We start from the raw sequence: 17250 nt of genomic DNA, 5'->3' as shown, positions 1-17250 counted from the left end.
TACTCATTATTGAAGTTTTAAATTCTCCATTTCCCTTCCACCTGATAAGCTTCATTAGACATATATTTCTTTTAGAATAGGTATTCTGGTAACAGATTTTCTTAGTTTTCCTTCATCTGAGAATGTCTTTATTTCTCCTTAATTCCTGAAAGACATGTTTGCCTGGAATAGAATTCTATGCTGATGATCCTTTCTTTCAGTACTCTACTAATACTGCTTCATTGCCTTCTGTTATCTATGGCCTGTGAGGAAAAATCAGCTATCACTTGAATCATTGTTCTCCTATATATGATGTATCACTTCTCTCTGGCTGCTTCCACATTTTTTTCCTTTGGTTTTTAGTAGTTTGATTATGAGTTTCTTTTACAACTACATTGTCTGGAGTCTGTTGGGCTTCATGGCTCCATAAGTTTATACTTATTACCAAATTTGAGAAGTTTCTAGCCATTATTTATTCAGATTTTTTTTTTCTACATAATCCTCTCTCCTCTCCTCCTTGGACTCCAATGTCATGTATGTTAGACGTTTTGGTATTGTCCCACAGGTCTCTGGGGCCTGGTTCAACTTTGACAATTTTTATCTATTGTTTACATTGGAAATTTTCTATTGATATAACTTCAGTCTTATTGACTGTTTCCTCTGTCATGTCATACCCATTCTGCTATTGAGCACATCTAATCAATTTTATTTCAATTATTCTAATTATATTATAAAATCCCTGATTTTGATTCTTAAAATAGTTTCAAACATTCTTATTCTTGAGGATAGTTTTATTGAATGTATATAATTTTAGGTTGCCAATAACTTGACGTCAGTTGAGTATTTCACTATCTTCTGACTTCCATTGATTCTGACCTCCATTGATTCTAATTGTTTTACTATCTTTACTTTGTTTATAATTTGTCCTTTCTCCTTGGATGCTTTTAATATCTCTTATTAGTCTTTGATACCCTGCAATTTCACTATTTTTTATCTAAGTGGGTTTTCTTTTTTCCTATATCAACTTGGATTTATTAATATTTATGGATTGAGGATTGATATCTTTCTTTAAATCTGAAAAAGTCTCAGCTCTTTCTCTTTCTTGCTAAAATGTCATTTTGGAATTCTGGTTAGATATATGTTGAATCTTCTCTTTCCCATTCTTTCTTTCATCTCTCTTACCCTCTCTTCCTTGATTTCTCCCAGATTTTCATTCTTTTTGATTTCTTCTTATCTACTTCTCAATGCACTAGTTATTTTTGTTGTATCCAATCTTCTATTTAAGGTGATCATTGAATTTTACATTTCAATTTTTGTTAGTTTTATCTAGGTTATAATTTAACATTTATTTTTACATATTTAAAATTTTTGAAATAGAATCTACATACAGAAAATTGACCAAGTATAAATAAATAAATAAATAGCTGGAAGATTGATCACAAAGCAGAAATCTGTGTAATAGCTACCTAGATTAAAAAATAGAATATAATCAGAACTCCCAAATATCACACATACTCCCTCCCAATCACTACATCCTTTCTTTCCAGGATAACAATTATCCTAAATTTTATGGTAATGACTCCCTTGCTTTTAGTTTTACTCATTGCCTTGTCATTTGATAGATTCCTTTTTTCTCATGCTTTCCATTTTCTTTTCCATTTATTTAAATCTATTAAAGATATTTTAGATTCATTTTATTCTCTGTAGTTGGTGGTACACCTCTGTAAAGAGGTCTCTGAGAAGCTAGGTCAGAAAGATAGAGTTATTTACAAGCATAAATAACTCTACAGGGACTTCCCTGGTGGTCCAGTGGTAAAGAATCTGACTTACAATGCAGGGGAGTGGGTTTGATTCCTGGTCAGGGAACTAAGATCCCACATGCCACAGGGCAACTAAGCCCATGTGCCACAACTATTGAGCTCATATGCCTCAACTAGAGAGCCTGTGTGCCATGAGCTACAGAGCCCACACGCTCTGGAACCCATGCACCACAACTACAGAGTCCACATGCCCTGGAGCCTACCCTCCACAACTAGAGAAGAGAAAACCTGCACGCCACAACTAGAGAGACACCCATGTGCCACAACGAAAGATCCTGCATGCCTCAGCAAAGATCCCGTGTGCTGCAACTAAGACCCGATGCAGCCAAAAATCAATTAAAAAAAAATCTTAAAAAAATAATTCTACAAAGAGCTGCATAGTATAGTCTCTGATATATCACTGTATTAAACAGTATGGTAAATATACCTAAATGTGCAGGTATAATATACATATATGTAATCTTTTTACTAACCTTCAATAAATAGTTGATCCAACACCATTTTCTTGATGTAATGCCAATAATTCCACCATCAGGAAGATTTACATTGCTTCCCAGTCCTTTGAATGCATTATAATTTTTTAAGTAAAGAATACCATTTATTAAAAAAAATATTCCATCCTGTGATAGGGTCACATCAGACACACTGTGTCTTTCATCATCAGTCAGAATGTTTGGAGGCACTCTGATTCTGGTCCAAGTACGGAATGAATCATTTGTCTGAAAGGTCTCCATATCAGCTACCACCACAACAAATGAAGGAACACAAGTAGCCCAGTCTGCCATTAACTGACTACCCTGTGGTGAAGATATTGGTAAAAACTCAGGAATCTCAGGTATTGTTAACAAAGAAAAAGTCAGCAGGAAAAAAATATCTGCAGTAAAGCAATCTTGAAAAGCCACTTGATTTCCTCTAATCTCCTTTAGCACATCATCTTCTGTCATCGGTATCGAGATATGCCAGGTCCTAAGAAGAGAAAAATAGAAAATATAAGAATAAAATGCACCCCCTCCTTCTTATCCATCTTGCATTGTGCTGACATTTATCATCTTTTATAAAAATTTTTATTTTTATCAACATAAATCTGGGTAAAACAAAACAAATAGTACTAAAACATTACCACTGCCCCATTTCTCCTCATTCCTCACTTAAGTTCCCAAAGAAAAAGTTTTGACCCTTACAGCTCTTTGTCCTGGAATATGTTTCCATATTCTCAAACAAATATTCGGTTTTTTTTTTTTTTTTTTTTTGCGGTATGCGGGCCTCTCACTGTGGTGGCCTCTCCCGTTGCGGAGCACAGGCTCCAGACGCTCAGGCTCAGCGGCCATGGCTCATGGGCCCAGCCGCACCACGGCATGTGGGATCTTCCTGGACCGGGGCACGAACCCGTGTCCCCTGCATCGGCAGGAGGACTCTCAACCACTGTGCCACCAGGGAAGCCCGTAGATGTTTTTAATGGCATCCAAGGCAATATTCGTTAAATGGATATCTGACATTCTGTACATATGCATATTTTATTTCTATTTCTTTTAAAATATCATTTATTTACTAATTTTTAAAACAAAATAATAAATCATGTTATACAACAGTATATGATACAAAACACACACCTTAAAGAATAATACCAAGATGAACACCTGTGTAATAATCACCCATATCAAGAATCAGAACATTGCCAGTAACTTGGAAATTTCCTGTATGTCTCTTCTTTCCCCCTCTTCCACCCACTCACATATAGTCACTGGCCTGATTTTTTAAAATACTGAGATATAATTGACATATAGCATTTTATTAGCTTTAGGTGTATAGTATAATGATTTGACATTTTTATATATTGCAAAATGATCACCACAGTAAGTCTAGTTATGTCCATCACCATACATAGCTATAAAAATTTTTTTTAATGATAAGAACTCTTAAGATCTACTCTCTTACTTTCAAATATACAATATAATATTATTAAATAGAAAATATAAATATAAAACTCCACTAGTATAGCTGGATACTTTAAAACTTCTCTATAAGTAGTTAATAGATCCAACAGGCAGAAAATCAGTAAGGACATAGTTAAACTGAAGAGCACCATCAATCAACTGGATCTAATTGACATTTAAAGAATACTTCATCCTGGGCTTCCCTGGTGGCGCAGTGGTTGAGAGTCAGCCTGCCGATGCAGGGGACACGGGTTCATGCCCCAGTCCGGGAAGATCCCACATGCCGCAGAGTGGCTGGGCCCATGAGCCATGGATGCTGAGCCTGCGCGTCCACAGCCTTTGCTCCACAACGGGAGAGACCACAACAGTGAGAGGCCTGCATACCGCAAAAAAAAAAAAAAAAAAAAAAAGAAAAGAAAAAGAAAAAAGAGTACTTCATCCTAAAACAGCAGAATACACATTCTTCTCAAGCTCATACGGAGTATTCACCAAGATGCACCATATTCTGGGCCACAAAGCACTCCTTAAAAAATTAGAAATCATCAAAGTATGCTCTCATATCACAATGTAATTAAGCTAGAAGTCAATACAGAAAGATACCTGAAATTTCCCTAAATATTTGGAGATTAAACAACACACTTCTAAGTAATATATGGATCAAGGAAGAAATCTCAAGTGAAATTTTAAAATATTTGGAAATAAATGAAAATACAACTTATCAAATTTGGGAGATGACCTGAAAGCAGTGTGCAGAGGGAAGTTTACAACATGAAATGCATACACTAGAAAAGAAGAAAGAACTAAAAATCAATAATCTAAGCTTCCACCTTGAGAAACTAGAGATAGAAAAGGAATATAAACCTACATCAATCAGAAGAAAAATAATAATAAAAATTAGAGCAGAAATCAGCAAATTTAAACCAGAAAAGCAGTAGAGAGAATCAATGAAACCAAAAGCTGGTTCTTTGAAAAGATCAATAAAATCAATAAACTTCTAGTTGAGCTAAGAAAGAAAGACAAAGGACACAAATTACTAATATCAGAAATTAAAATGGGCCATCACTACTGATCTCCTGGACATTAAAGAGTAATAAAGGAATACTCCTTATTAAATGAAAAAATAATGGACAATTCTATGCCCACAAATTTGATAACTCAGATGAAATGGACCAATTGAAAGATACAACGTACCAAAAATCACACAAAGAGAAATAATGTGAATAGGGATATATGCATAAAATAAAATAAATAAATAACAAATTACCTTCCAAAACAAAAAGCACCAGGCCCAGACAGGTTCACTGGTGAATTCTAACATTTAAGGAATATAGGATGTCAATACTCTATAATCTCTTCCAGAAAATAGAAGCAGAGGCAATACTTCCCAACTTATTCTATGAGATCAGCATTACTCTAACACCAAAACCAGATAAAGACATTACAGATAAAGCTACAGACATTTTAAATTCAATAATGTGTAAAAAGATTTATTTACCATGACCAAATGGGATTTATTCCAGTTATGCAAGTCTGGTTCGACATTAAAAATCATTTAATATAATCCATCACATAAACAGGCTAATGAAGAAAAAGCATATAATCATATCAATAGATGTAGTAAAAGCATTTGACAACATCCAACACCCACTCATGATAAAAACTCTCAGCAAACTAGCAACAGAGGGGGAGCTTCCTTGACTTGATAAAGGAGCATCTACAAAAACATACAAAAAATTTAATGGTGAGAAATTAGATGCTTTCCTCCTAAGAACAGGAACAAGGCAAAGACTTCCATTCAACACCATACTGGAAGTTCTAGCTAACACAATAAGACAAAAAAATGAAATAAAATTTTACAAGATTGGGAAGGAAGTAACAAAATGTTCTTTGTTTACAGATGACATGATTATCTATGTAGAGAATCCCAAAGAACAGACAAAAAATTCCTGGAACTAATAAGCAATTATAGCAAGGTTTCAGGATATAAGGTCAATTCCCATGCTTTAAAAAACTAGTTTACCACATTATGTATTAATAAACTACATAGTATTTAATTTTTCAACTTTTTGCATTTTATATAAATGGAATCATACTGTACTCTTCTTCCATGACTTGCTTTTTTCATTCAATATTATGTTTGTGAAATACATTCATGTTGATTTGTGTTGCTGTGTTTGATTTATTTTTCACAGCTGTATAATGTATATATTCTATAGCATAATTATACTAGAGAATGTTTATCCATTTCTCTATGAATGGAAATTAGTGTTTCAATTTTTTTCCTATTAGAAACAATACTGCTACAAATATACTTTCACACCTCTCTTGATGCACCTGTGCATGGGTTTCTCTAAGGTATATACTGGTGTTGAATTGCTGAACCATTTGATATATGCATCTTCAACTTTGACTGACAGTGTAAAAATATCTTTCAAATTGTTTGTGCCAATTTATACTTCTACTAGCAATGTATGTAAGGGTTCCATTGATGCACATTTCTATGGTGTGAATGTTTGTGTGTGCCCAGAATTCGTATATTGAAATTCTAACGCCCAACGTGATGGTAATAGCAAGTGGAGCCTTAGAGAGGTGCTTAAGTCATGAGGGTAGAACTCTCATAAGTGGGATTAATGCACTTGTAAAAGAGGCCCAAGAGAGCTCCCCAGCCTGTTCCACCAGGTGAGGATACAATGAGAATTCTGACACCCAGAAGAGGGCCTTCAACCAACCACACTGGCACCCTGATCTCAGACTTCCACCCTCCAGAACTGTGAAAAATAAACTGTTGTTTATAAGTCACCCAGTTAATGGTATTTTGTTATAGCAGCCTGAATGCTGAAACATATTTTTACCAAGTCTAAAATGTTAATTTATCAATCTGGTGTATGTAAAATAGACCTTTCTGGGCTATTAATATTTTTCTCTAATTGTTAATAAAGTCAAACATCATTTCATGTACCTATTAATGAGTTGTTTGTCAAATCTTTGCTTTTATAACTTGAGGTACTTTTATTGATTATAGAAAATTTTTCCTATCCTGAGGCAATAAAGGTATTTTCCTATCTCTTTTTAAAAGTTTTTCAGTTTAGCCTTCCACATGTATGTCTTCTGAGGTTATTTTATTATTATTATCATCATCATTATTATTAATCTCAGATTATTTTAATGTATGATATGAGGTAAGTAATTATGATATGAGGTAAGAATAAAGTAAAGCTTCATTCTGTCCCTATTAAGATGATTAGGTAGTTTTCTCCTTTAATCTATTAATGTAGTAAATTATATTAAAACATTTTAAATATTATACTACTAACCTTGCACTTCTGGTATAAACCAACTTGATTATATGTCATATCTCTTTTCATATATTGGTGGATTTATTTTACTAATATTTTATTCAGAGTTTTGTATCTAAGTTCATGAATGAGATAAGACTATAATTTTTCTTTCTCATACAGACCTTGCCTGAATTGGCATATGATAATTTGCTAACTTCATTCTGCAATTTAGGATTGGAATGATCTGTGCTAGTGCTCTCTCCCCCTCCCTAAATATTGTTAAATACTGATTAAGTTTCTTTGCTCAACTTCTATATTTCCTTTTGAGTCACCTTTAAAAAATTGTATTTTTCTAGAATGTTTTCTCTTTAAGTTTTCAAATGTATTGGTCTATAACTGTTTATGTATCTGCTACATCTCTAAAGTATGTTTGTTTTTAAAACCTAGATTAGTCTTTCCACATTTTTTCACATTACTTGTTCATGTAAAACCTTTTATCTCAACTCAGTGCCACCTCTAAGATGGTATCTAAATGGATCTCTCTATATTATCACCTAGAGTATTTCTTTCATAGTTCTTGATACAACATATTATATTGTTTACATATTGTTAATTATCCATTTCCCATCTTAGAATTTGAATTAGAATAATTTGAATTCCCAATTAAAATTTGAATACAGAAGGTAGGGACCTTGACTATATCCCTAGTTTCTAACAGTAGCTTGATTAGTAGATGTACAACAAACATGTGTTGAAACAATTGTGGAAACCAATTGACATACATGTGCCAAAAAATTAAGTTAAATCTATACTTATTCTGTATCTAGTTACCATAAAGTTGAATTTGTTTTTTTTATTAGCTAGACATATAACATTTTATTTTATTAAAGTACAGTTGACATACAATATTATGTTCATTTCAGGTATACAACATAGTGATCTGACAATCAAATAAATAACAAAATGATCACCATGAAAAATTTAGTAACTGTTACTAAAATTATTACAGTATGATTGACTATATTACTTATATTGTATATTACATCCCTGTGACTTATTTTATAATTACAGGTTTGTACCTCTTAGTTCCCTTCACTTATTTCTCTAATAATTTTGTTACTAGTGTATAGAAATGCAACAGCTTTCTATATGCTAATTTTGTTTCCTGCATCTTTACTGAATTTATTTTTTAGTTCTAATAGTATTTTGGTGGGATCTATAGGATTTTTAATATATATAATACCATGTCATCTGCAAACAGTTTTACTTTTTCCTTTCCAATATGGATTAATTTTATTTATTTTTAATGTCTGATTGCTGTGGATAAGACTTTTAATACTATGTTGGTGAAAGTGGAGAGACTGGGCATCCTTGTGTTGTTTCTGATCTTAGGGAAATGCTTTCAGCATTTCACCGAGTATGATATTAGCTGTGGGTTTGTCATATGTGGTCTTTATTATGTTCAGGTATGTTTCTTTTATACCCACTTTGTTCAGAGTCTTTATCATAAATGGAATTTGTGAAAAGTTCTCTTCTGCATCTATTGAGGTGATCACATGGTTTTTATCCTTCATTTCATTAATGTGGCATATCTCATTGATTTGTGGATATTGAATCACCCTTGTTTTCCCAGGATAAATCTCACTTGATTATGGTGTATGATCCTTTTAATGAATTGTTGAAGTTGGTTTGCTAATATTTTGTTGAGTAATTTTGCATCTGTGTTCACTAGTGATATTGACTTGTAATATTCTTGTTTGTAATGTCTAGGTCTGGTTTTAGTATCAAGTTGATGCTGGCTTCATTGAATTAGTTCCTGCTCAATTTTTTTTTTTTGAATAGTTTGAGAAGTTATTAAGTCTTCATTAAATGTTCGGTAGAATTCACCTGTAAAGCCGTCTAGTCCTGGACTTTTGTTTGTTAGAATTTTTTGATTACTGATTCAATTTCATTACTAGTGATTGGTCTATGCAGATTTTCTATTTCTTCCTGATTCAGTCTTAGAAGATTGTATGTTTTTAGGAATTTATCCATTTCTTCCAGGTTGTCCTATTTGTTGGCATATAATTTTTCATAGTCATTCCTTATAATATTTTGTATCTCTGTGGTGTCAGTTGTAGCTTCTCTTTTATTTCTGAGTTTATTTATCTAGGCCAACTCTCTTTTTTCTTGATGTGTCTGGCTGTTTTATCAACTTTGCTTATCCTTTCAAAGAACCAACTCATTTCATTGACCCTTTCTTCCCTCCTTCCTTCCTTTTTTGTCTCTGTTTTATTTGTTTCCACACTCTGGTTGTCACTATTTCTTTCCTTCTACTAACTTTGGGCTTTGTTTGTTCTTCTTTTTCTAGTTCCTTTAGGTGTAAGTTTAGGTTGTTTGTTGGTAATTTTTCTTCTTTCCTGATGTAGACCTTTATTGCTGTAAACTTGCCTTTTAGAACTGCCTTTGCTGCGTCCCATAGACTTTTTTTAAAAAATAAATTTATTTATTTTATTTTTGGCTGCGTTGGGTCTTCATTGCTGAGCATGGGCTTTCTCTAGTTGTGGCAAGTGGGGGCTACTCTTCGTTGCAGTGTGCAGGCTTCTCATTGTGGTGGCTTCTCTTGTTGTGGAGCATGGGCTCTAGGCACACAGGCTTCAGTAGTTGTGGCACACGGGCTTAGTTGCTCCGTGGCATGTGGGATCTTCCCAGACCAGGGCTCGAACCTGTGTCCCCTGCATTGGTAGGTGGATTCTTAACAAATGCGCCACCAGGGAAGCCTCACCCCATAGACTTTAGAATGTTGTATTTCCACTTTTATTTGTCTCAAGGTATTGGTTTATTTTCTTTGGTATCTTCAATGACCCAATGGTTGTTTAGACTCCATGTGCTTGTGTTTTTTCTAGTTTCTTATTGTAGGTGATTTCTAGTCTCATACCATTGTGACTGGAAAAGATGCTTGATATGATTTCAATCTTTCTCAATGTATTGAGACTTCTTTTGTGTCATTACATGTAATCTATCCTGGAGAATATTCCATGTGTACTTGAAAGAATGTGTATTCTGATGTTTTTGGGTGGAATGCTTTGGATGCATCTCGTAAGGTAGCCTGATTTAATGTGTCATTTTTTCAACATCTTTATTGGAGTATAAATGCTTTACAATGTTGTGTTAGTTTCTGCTGTATAACAAAGTGAATCAGCTATATGTATACATATACCCCATATCCTCTCCCTCTTGAGCCTCCCTCCCACCCTTCCTATCCCATCCCTCTAGGTCATCACAAAGCCTGGAGTTGATCTCCTTGTGCTATCCAGCATCTTCCCACTAGCCATCCGTTTTACATTTGGTAGTGTATATATGTCAATTCTACTCTCTCACTTCATCCCAGCTTCCCCTTCCCCCTCGTGCCCTCAAGTCCATTCTGTACATCTGCGTCTTTGTTCCTGCCCTGCCACTAGGTTCATCAGTACTGCTTTTTAAAATTCCATATATATGCATTAGCATACAGTATTTATTTTTCTCTTTCTGACTTACTTCACTCTGTATGACAGACTCTAGGTCCATCCACCTCACTACAAATAACTCAATTTCGTTCCTTTTTATGGCTGAGTAATATTCCAATGTATATATGTGCCACATCTTCTTTATCCATTCATCTGTTGAGGGACATTTAGGCTGCTTCTCTGTCCTGGTTATTGTAAATAGTGCTTCAGTGAACACTGTAGTACATGTCTCTTTTTGAATTACGGTTTTCTAAGGGTATATGCCCAGTAGCGGGATTGCTGGGTCATATGGTAACTCTATCTTTAGTTTTTTAAGGAAAATCCATACTGTTCTCCATAGTGGCTGTATCAATTTACATTCCCACCAACAGTGCAGGAGGTTTCCCTTTTTATGTCAGTGTTTCCTTATTGGTTTTCTGTCTAGATAATCCATCCATTAATATAAGTGGTGTTTAAAGAACCCTACTGTTTTTGTATTACTGTGAATTTCTTCTGTTCTGTCTGTTAATATTTGCTTTATGTATTTAGGTGTTCCTATGTTGGGTGCATATATATTTACAAGTGTTATATATTCTTCTTGGATTGATCCCCTTACCATTAATTATGTTCTTCTTTGTCTCTTATTACAGCCTGTGTTAAAGTTTATTTTGTCCGATATAAATATTGTTACCCCCAGCTATCTTTTTGCTTCTGTTTGCGTGGAATACAAGTATTCCTTGGAGATATTACAGGTTCAGTTCCAGACCATTGTGATAAAGCATATATTGCAATAAAGCAAATCATACGAATTTTTTCATTTCCCAATGCATAGAAATGTTATGTGTACACTTACTATAGTTTATTGAGTGTGCAATATCATTTTCTAAAAGAACAATGTACATATCTTAATTAAAAATACATTATTGGTAAAAATTACAAACCAATATCTGAGTCTTCAGCTAGTTGTAATCATTTTGCAATAGTAACATCACAGATCACTGATCAAAAACCACAATAATTTATATAATAATATTACATTAAATATAATCAGCTAAATAATAATATAAATAATACTTAAAAGTTCGAAATATTGCAAGAATTACCAAAATGTGACACAGAGACACAAAGTGAGCAAATACTGTTGGAAAAAATGGTACTGATCTTGACAGATGCAGAGTTGCCAAAAGCCTTCAATTTGTAAAAAACACAATATCTGCAAAGTGCAATAAAGTAAAGCACAATAAAACAAAGTATGCCTGTATGTTTTTCCATCCCTTCACTTTCAGTCTGTGTGTGTTTCTTTAGATCTGAAGTGAGTCTCTTGTAGGCAGCATATATACGGATCTTGCTTTTAAATCCGTTCAGTCACTCCATGTCTTTTGATTGGAGCATTTAGTCCATTTCCGTTTAAAGTAATTATTGATAGATATGTACTTATGCAATTTTGTTAATTGTTTTCTGGTTATTTTTGTTGTTCTCTGTTCCTTTCTTCTTCTCCTATTCTCTTTCCTTGTATTTTGATGACTTTCTTTAGTACAATAGCTGTATTCCTTTCTCTTTATTTTTTGTGGCTCTATTATTGGTTTTTGGTTTGTGGTTACCATGAGGTTCTATTTTTCTTAATTAACTAATTTATTTAATATTTTATTTTTGGCTGCATTGGGTCTTCATTTCTGCACATGGGCTTTCTCTAGTCCCAGCGAGCAGGGGCTACTCTTCATTGCAGTGCATGGGCTTCTCATTGTGGTGGCTTCTCTTGTTGTGGAGCATGGGCTCTAGGTGTGTGGGCTTCAGTAGTTGTGGCTTGGGCTCTAGAGCACAGGCTCAGTAGTTGTGGCACAGGGGCTTAGTTGCTCTGCGGCATGTGGGATCTTTCCGGACCAGGGCTTGAACCCATATCCCCTGCATTGGCAGGTGGATTCTTAACCACGGCGCCACCAGGGAAGTCCATACCATGAGGTTCTTATATAACAACCTATGTACATAGCAGTCTATTTTAAAGTGATGCATGCTCTAAAGTGTTTGAGCATGTTCTAAAGGCACTATATTTTTACTCCCCCTCTCAAAGTTTTGTTTTTTACACCATCTTTTTGTTTTGTGTATTCCTTAACTAATTATTGTAGCTATACATGATTTTATTAGTTTTGTCTTTTAACCTTCATACTGGCTTTATAGTTGGTTGATCTATTACCTTTACCATAGTCTTGTCTTTACCAGTGATATTTTTTTCTTTCATAATTTTCGTATTTCTTCTTATGGTTTTTTTTTTTTGTTTAAAGAAGTCCTTTTAACATTTCTTGAAAGGTTAGTTTAGTTGTGATTAACTCCTTTAGCTTTTGCTTGTCTGGAAAACTCTTTAGCTCTCATTCAATACTGAATGATAATCTTGTCAGATAGGGTATTCTTGGTTGGACGTTTTTTCCTTTCAGTACTTTGAACATGTTGTGCCACTCCCTTCTGGCCTGTAAAGTTTCTGCTGAAAAGTTAGCTGATATTCTTATGGGGATTTCCGTGCATGTAAGTATTTGCTTTTCTCTTACTGCATTTAAGATTCTCTCTTCATATTTCACTCTTGGCATTTTAATTATAATGTGTCTTGGTGTGGACCATTTTGTGTTTATCTTGTTTGGGATTCTGTCATTCCTGGCCTTGGATGCTTGTTTCCTTCACCAGGTTGGGATAATTTTCAGCCATTATTTCTTCAAATAAGTTTGCTGCATTTTTTTCCTTTCTCTCTTTTTCTTCTGAGACCCCTAAAATGCAAAGATAACTACAACTGGTTGCCCCTCTAGTCCCTTAAATTATCCTCATTTTTGGGCTTTCTTTTGTCTTTTTCTGTTTTTTTTTTCAAATTTTAATTAATTTATTTTTAAAATTTTTAATTGAAGTATAGTTAATTCACATTATTGTGTGTGTTAGTTTTAGGTGTACAGCACAGTGAATCTGTTCACAAAAGAATCTGAAAAAGGAGATAGATATATATATATATATAATTACAAAATATTGAATGTAGTTCCTGGTGTTATACAATAGGTCCTTGTAGGTTATGTATTTTATATAATAGTAGTGCGTATATGTTAATCCCAACTTCCTAATTTATCTCCCCCTGCCCCCTTCCCCTTTGGTAACCATAAATTTGTTTTCTAAGTCTGTGAGTCTATTTTGTAAATAAGTTCATTCGTATCTTTAAAAAAAATCCCACACATAAGTGATATCATATTATATTTTTCTTTCTCTGTTGATCTTACTTCAGTTAATATGATAATCTCTAGGTCCATCCATGTTGCTGCAAATGGCATTACTTCATTATTTTTTAAGGCCAAGTAAAATTCCATTGTATATATATGTCACATCTTCTTTATCCATTCACCTGTAGATGAACATATAGGTTGCTTCCATGTCTTGGTTATTGTAAATAGTGCTGCTATGAACATTGAGGTACATGTACCCTTTCAAATTATAGTTTTCTCCAGATGTATACTCAATAGTGGGATTGCAGGATCATACTCTCTATTTTTAGATTTTTAAGGAACTTCCATACTGTTCTCCATAGTGGCTATACCAATTTATATTCCTACCAACAGTGTAGGAGGGTTCCTTTTTCTCCACACCCTCTACAGCATTTATTATTTGTAGACTTTTTGATGATGGTCACTCTTAGTGGAGTGAAGTGATAACTCATTGTAGTTTTGATTTGCATTTCTCTAATAATTAGCAAGGTTGAGCATCTTTTCATGTGCTTGTTGGCCATCCTTATGTCTTCTTTGGAGAAATGTCTATCTAGATCTTCTGCCCATTTATTGATTGGGTTGTTTTTGTTTGCTTATTTGCTTTGTTATTGAGTTGTATGAGCTGCTTGTATATTTTGGAAATAAATCTCTTTTCAGTTGCATCATTTTCTCCCATTCAGTAGGTTGTCCTTTCATTTTGTTTATGGTTTCCTTTGCTGTGCAAAAGCTTTTAAGTTTCATTAGGTCCCATTTGTTTATTTTTGCTTTTATTTCCATTTCTCTGGGAGATGGACCCCCCAAAATATTGCTGTGATTTATGTCAAAGAGTGTTCTGCCTATGTTTTCCTCTAGGAGTTTTATAGCATCCAGTCTTATGTTTAGGCCTTTACTCCATTTTGAGTATTTTTATGTATGGTGTTAGAGAATGTTCTAATTTCATTCTTTTACTTGTAGCTGTCCAGTTTTCACAGCTCCACTTGTTGAAGAGATGGTCTCTTCTCCATTGTATATTCTTGCCTCCTTTGTTGTAGATTAATTGACCATAGGTGCATGGGTTTATTTCTGGGCTTTCTATACTTTTCCATTGATCTATATGTCTGTTTTTGTTCCAGTACAATACTGTTTTGATGATTGTAGCTTTGTAGTATAGTCTGAGGTCAGGGAGCCTGATTCCACCAGCTCCATTTTTCTTTTTCAAGATTGCTTCAGCTTTTTGAGGTCTTTTGTGTTTCCATACAAATTTTAAAATTCTTTGTTTTAGTTCTGTAAAAAATGCCATTGGTAATTTGATAGAGATTGCACTGAATCTGTAGATTGCCTTGGGTAGTATAGTCATTTTAACAGTATTGATTCTTCCAATCCAAGAACACGGTATATCTTTCCATTTGTTTGTGTCATCTTTAATTTCTTTCATCAACATCTTATAGTTTTCGGAGTACAGGTCTTTTGCCTCTTTAGGTAGGTTTATTCCTAGGTATTTTATTGTTTTTGATGCGATGGTAAATGGGATTGTTTCCTTAATCTCTCTTACTGAAATCTGTTGTTAGTGTATATAAATGCAACAGATTGCTGTGTATTAATTTTGCATCCTGCAACTTTACTGAATTCATTGATGAGCTCTCGTAGTTTTCTGGTCTTTTTTGCTGTATTGATTGGGTAATTTCCACTAGCCTGTCTTCCAGATCCATTTTTCTGTATCATCTAATCTGCTATTGGTTCCCTCTAGTGTATTTTTTATTTTGGTTATTGTATTCTTTAGCTTTGATTCCTTTTAAAATATATTCTATCTCTTTGTTGTAGTTCTCACTGTGTTCCTCCATTTCACTCTTGAGTTTGGTGAGTATTTTTATGACCATTACTTTGAACTCTTTATCTGGATGGTTGCTAATCCGTTTCATTTACTTCTTTTTTTTTTTTTTTTTGAGGTTTTTTCTAATTCTTTCATTTGGAACATATTCTTTTGTCTCATTTTGCCTAACTCTTTGTGTTTGTTTCTGTGTATTAGGTAGATTAGCTACTTTCCCCAGTATTAAAAGAGTGGCTTTATGTAGGAGGTGTCCTGTGTGGTCCAGTAGTGTGGTACCCCCTGGTAGCCACAGCCAGGTACTCCAGGAGTGTTCCTTGTGTAAGCTGTATGTCCTCCTCTCATGGCAAGACCATGCTTGCCTCAGGCATGCTAGTGTTCAGGGCTGGCCTCTGTACAGTGGGCTATGAGTTCTGGTTGCAACTGTTGCAAGTGCCCTACTATGCAAGGCTTGCCTCTGAGGCAGGGATCACTTTGAGGGGATGCCAGTGGCAGCTGAGGGTGCCCAATAGGACTGGTAGGGAAAGTTCTTTTGAGGGGATTTGGTGCTTGTTGGAGGCATCCACTGGAACTGGTGGGGTGGGAAGGCCATTTAGGAGAGGTTCCAGTACCAACTGAGGGTGGCTGCCAGGTGTGGTGGGGCAGGGGGCCACTTTGAAGGGGCTCTGGTGCTAGTGGATGCTACCCACTGGAACTGGTGTATTGGGAGGCCGCTTTGGAAGGGCTGTGCTGCTGGCTGGGTCTGGCGGTAAGGGGGGGCATTTGGAGGGCTCTAGTGACAGCTGAGGGTGACTGCTGGGTCTGGTGGGGTGGGGGGATCACTTTGGAGTAGCACCGACTGTATCAGGTCCACAGGTGAACCCAGAACAGGGCAATCAGTATTAATAGTTTAAATAGGGAGAGTCAGATATGGTGCCTGCCAGCACTGGGACAGCTAGGTAGAGGGCGAGCCATAAACAAACAACAACAAATCTGATGCTCACCAGCTCCTTGGTACCCAGAGAAAGTTCCAACAGATCTCTGCCCCTGAGGCATATGCCCTAAAATTAGTCAATACATCTCCTTCACATATGACCCAGGTGCTTTTCAGACTGCTGCCCCTGTGCTGGGACTTGGAGGGAGTGAATATTTGCATGCACCATTTAACAGCAGATTTTTGGTTTCTTACAGCTGTCTGGCCCTCCTAGACATAAAGACCACTGGTTTTCAAAGCCAGATATTATGGGAAATCATCTTCCCAGTGCAGGTCACCCAGGCTGGGGAGCCTGATGTGGGGCTGAGCCCTCACTCCTCAGGGGATGACTTCCAAGGCTATGATATCCCTTCTGCCATTGGGTGGCAATGCCAGCAGTATGAGTCGCAGTTAGACTGTCTTGGCCACTCCTACCCATCTCAATGTGGTTTTTCCTTTTTATCTTTAGTTGTGGAATATCTTTTCTGCTAGTCTTCAGGTTGTTCTCAGAGATAGTCTCTCTATATGTAGTTGTAATTTTGGCATATCCATGGGAGGAGGCATAACCAGGCAGCATCTTACTACTCCACCATCTTGTCCTGACAATATTTGATAATAAAGTTGAATTTCTGAATAGGTTTGCTTCCTAAAAATGGCAAAGAGCTTTTGTGTGATGTTCAAAATTTTATTTAATAGTTCTATGGATATTGGAATATAAACTTGAGACTATACATTTATTAGAATATAGTGGAAATTTGAGTTAGCTCATTATGTCTATCTTAGGAGACT

General features: G+C 35.2%; 1 protein-coding gene across 1 annotated transcript in view; it reads right to left on the bottom strand.

The window, feature by feature from the left end:
• The window catches only part of CATSPERE (catsper channel auxiliary subunit epsilon), a 259066-nt gene that overhangs the window by 141043 nt on the left and 100773 nt on the right, over positions 1-17250 (bottom strand). The window contains exon 10 of the mRNA XM_067729520.1: positions 2273-2765. Within this exon, the coding sequence (XP_067585621.1) occupies positions 2273-2765 (493 nt within the window). The remainder of the gene's footprint in view (positions 1-2272; positions 2766-17250) is intronic.

The sequence above is a fragment of the Pseudorca crassidens genome, chromosome 2 (assembly GCF_039906515.1).
Source record: "Pseudorca crassidens isolate mPseCra1 chromosome 2, mPseCra1.hap1, whole genome shotgun sequence".
NCBI lineage: Eukaryota > Metazoa > Chordata > Mammalia > Artiodactyla > Delphinidae > Pseudorca > Pseudorca crassidens.
This window is presented reverse-complemented; position numbering and strand designations above follow the sequence as displayed.